Source organism: Akebia trifoliata, unplaced genomic scaffold (assembly GCF_017979445.1).
Source record: "Akebia trifoliata isolate Shusen 1 unplaced genomic scaffold, ASM1797944v1 Contig01383, whole genome shotgun sequence".
In the NCBI taxonomy this organism is placed as follows: domain Eukaryota; kingdom Viridiplantae; phylum Streptophyta; class Magnoliopsida; order Ranunculales; family Lardizabalaceae; genus Akebia; species Akebia trifoliata.
This window is the reverse complement of record NW_028237686.1, coordinates 31,499-35,388: the sequence shown is the minus strand read 5'-3', so window position 1 is coordinate 35,388 and position 3,890 is coordinate 31,499. Positions and strand designations below refer to the sequence as shown.

At 37.2% G+C, this 3,890-nt stretch overlaps 1 protein-coding gene across 1 annotated transcript; it reads left to right on the top strand.

Annotated features, from left to right (window-relative positions):
- The first annotated feature begins 396 nt into the window (after window positions 1-396).
- LOC147380492 (receptor-like cytoplasmic kinase 185) lies at window positions 397-3,449 on the top strand. Its single transcript, XM_086431642.1, has 5 exons — window positions 397-421; window positions 762-874; window positions 970-1,159; window positions 1,297-1,688; window positions 3,186-3,449. The coding sequence occupies exons 1-5, from the start codon at window positions 397-399 to the stop codon at window positions 3,447-3,449; spliced, it is 984 nt and encodes a 327-aa protein (XP_086287768.1).
- The last annotated feature ends 441 nt before the right edge of the window (window positions 3,450-3,890 follow it).

Sequence of the window (3,890 nt, the reverse complement as noted above, 5' to 3'; positions counted from 1 at the left end):
TCCTTGTAACTTGCAAAGCTATTTCTGCAAGACTGGTTTCAATAAAATGATATTCAAAATTAATAGCTATAGGATTTGCATCGGTACATAGTTCTTTGAGCCAAAAAAGTATGATGTAGATGTTATTTCTTTGAGAGGAAAGTTATTATTGTTACATGCAGTATTATTCAGACTCTATTCTTTAGAAAAAAGGAAAAAAAAAAAAAAATTCAATTATAATCAGTTCCAAAACACAAAACGTAATAATCTGACTCCCCCATGTGTCATACTCAAAATACACTCCTGGCGTGGCATGTGCTAGAACCATATATTTTATGCATCGGGATACACATCTGCACATCCCCATAAATATGTATAGTTGTGTATCCCGAGGAAAAAGATCTACGGTTCTAGCACATGTCACATCAGGAGAGCAATTTTTGTATGCTACGTGGGGGAGTCAGAAAATTGTTGATCTTTGAAACACTCACGATGAGCAAACATTTCACTTCCTTTAGGTTCATTCTTCTTTGTTTGTAAGGCACTTGGATATGATCTTTCTTACTGGCATTGGCTATTAATGAGCTTAATTAGATAGAAAACTAGGTTTGAGCAGACATAATTATTATAAACATCGATTGAGAAGTGTAAAATTATTTGGTCATTAAAAACTTATTGATCCACACTTTGTTTTGAAGAGAATCCTAATTGAGAAACCTCACCTGAAACCCAAAACAAAAAAGAAGCCAACGACAAAGACGATAATGGACGTATTACTGCAGTAACGTTTACCTTCCGTGACCTTGCCTTGGCAACCAAGAATTTTCGAGCAGAATGTCTATTGGGTGCTGGTGGGTTTGGAAGAGTCTACAAGGGATGCCTTGAGAGTGGGCAGGTAACTGAGGACTAAATTAACTACTATGAGTTTTGTTGAGTCCTTCTTGGAATAATTGAAGAAACTTAGGACTGATTTTGGTTCATTATGATCAGCTTGTGGCTATTAAGAAATTTGACAGGAATGGGTTGCAAGGAAATAGAGAGTTTCTTGTTGAGGTTTTAATGCAAACTCATGTTCACCATCAAAATCTAGTTAATCTCATTGGATATTGTGCTGATGGAGACCAGAGGCTTTTGGTTTATGAATATATGCCACTGGGGTCTCTAGAAAATCATCTTCTAGGTATGTCAATTATATTTAATCTTTTGATTTTGCGGTATCTCTTTGAAGGAAACATTTTAAGTAATAATCTTCCTTTGAATTTGCAATAATTCAATACACGCCACATATTTCAATACTTGTCTTATATGTGTTTGTAGATCTCGCGCCGGACCAGAAGCAGTTAGGTTGGTATACAAGAATGAAAATAGCAGCAGGAGCCGCTAAAGGCCTGGCATATTTGCATGACAATGCCAGACCATCTGTTATACATCGTGATCTGAAATCGTCCAACATTTTGTTGGACGAAGGGTTCATTCCGAAACTCTCAGATTTAGGGCTTGCAAAGCTTGTTCCTATTGGAGATAGGACTCATGTATCACCGAGGGTGATGGGCACGTATGGGTATTGCGCTCCGGAGTATGCAAGAACAGGTCAGCTGACATTGAAATTGGATGTTTACAGTTTTGGAGTTGTTTTACTTGAGTTAATCACAGGGCGAAGAGCCATCGACACCACTAGGCCAACAGAACAGCAAAATTTAGTTTCTTGGGTAATTTTCTTCCTTGCTCTTTACTTTTTTTATTTTCTGCTTGCTTGAATGTGAATCCATTAGAGGTTTTTCTTTTTATGAATTGGAATTTGGAATTGTTGTGGATGAAATATAAGCTATTGTTCCAAAAGAAGTTAATTAGAGTGCCCATGGCTTCTAGAAGAGCTGGGACAAATCGTAATTCTGATGAGGTCAATCCCATCATTTTGTGTTAAAAATATAATTGAAGACTATGTGTTACGAATCGTCTGTGTAAATTTATTCCATCTAAGCTAACACTCTTAAAATCAACTTGTTCGAGTATCAAACCAACATAGTGAGGTAGGAGATCTGGTGGAGGACCTTTGAGTGTCCTTGGCTACTAATTAGTTTGCTTAATTGAGTCCAATTAGTAGTCTTCAATTATATTTTTCTAAGGAGATAGGTGTTGGTACCAACCTGTTCGCAAAACAGTGTTCTCGTTTGTGAAGAATGTCTTCAAGGTTGCATCTTATAATGTACCTAAAGGCGTGCGCTTTTGTTGTACGGTGGTGTTAAGCTGGAGCTTCTCATACGTTTGTGAAGCATGTCTTCCAGGTTGCATCTTGTAATGTACCTAAAGGTGTGCGCTTTTGTTGTCTAGTGGTCTTAAGCTGGAGCTTCTCCAAAAAGTATATTATTGAGCAAGTATAGAACACTTCAATGGCTCATTTTACCATCAAAAGCTTGTAACATCTTTGTAGTTTTTATCAAATCTCGCTGGTTGGCTTCTGTTAATAAGTAAAATTTCTTTTGTTAAGTCATGGATGCTGAGATTCTACATGCATTTGCATAATGTTGCGAGATCGACTTTATGGATGAGTGAGCCTTGTCATATACCTAATATATCTATCCAAGTCCAATCTGTTTGCAATAACTACGAACATAATAAGCATGGATCTAGGATTTGATCTTGAACAAACAATACAATAATCGAATCGAACGAACAATAATTGTAAAATACCTGGATTCGCTTTTCGATTATCCGCGGAGAGTATGTTAATCTTGATCTGCAAAGAACAGGTGCACTACCCCAACTCTGCCTACACTTTTGGTGATGGGAACCTCTATCTCAATAATAGAATAATCTGTGTGTAGAGAGGGGGGGGACGGCCACCTATTTATATTAGAGGATACTAGATTTTCTACCCATCGTAGAATTCTAGTATTAGGTGAATACCACTTAAGTTTTGATAGGATGTTCACTAACCCATCATATTTGATGTTGGTAACCAATGCCAGACTACTAACATGGTTTCCAATTTTATCCTTAATGTTTTGAACAAATTAATCCAGTATTTATATAAAATTTGTATATGTGAAAAGGCCACAAAATAATTTTAATTACGAAAATAATAATAATAATAATAATAATTCCAACACAATCATGCGTACATGTCTAGTTTATATTCGACTTGATTGAAATTGTGATTAAAAGTCATTTCTTTACAGTGTTGATGTTGTTATTTTGTTGAACAGGCACGGCCACTTTTTAAGGACCAAAGAAGATTCACTCAAACGGCTGATCCACTTCTTCAAGGGGACTTCCCAATAAGAAGTTTGTATCTAGCGCTTGCTGTTGCTGCCATGTGTCTCCAAGAGGAAGCTACCCTACGTCCCTTGATTAGCGATGTTGCAATTGCATTAAGTATCCTTGATGTGGCCCCAACTGATTGGGGGGGGGGCTCTGCATCTCTTCCTGTTTTGTCTCTATCTTTACCAGAAAATATCAAGCAACAATAAAGATAAGTGAGATTAAGATAGCTCGAATGAACACCAAAGAGCTATTGTTGAAGCTATAGAATGGGATTCGAATTCAATCGAAGAAAACAACAGCAGACGCAGTTGGATGTGTTGCAAATAACTTTGTGTCTCCTCGTCATCAAAAAAGAAAAAAAAAAAAAAAAACAAAGACAAAAATTTGTGTAGTACCTTGATGTATTTCGATATTATTGCTTATGAAGTAGATATTGAATACAACCTGTAATCAAAATTGAAAATGAACTGGGTAGAGGCACAGACTAGCGGCCTGTGTGGATACACCTCTCCGTGCAAGAGCAAAAGCTCAATCACTCCCCGCAAGAGCAAAAAACCTCTCCGCGGAAGAGCAGGTCTTTGAAGCTTCTCCACAAAGAGCAAAAAACCTCTCCCCGCAAGAGCAAAAACCTCTCCACGCCAAAGCAA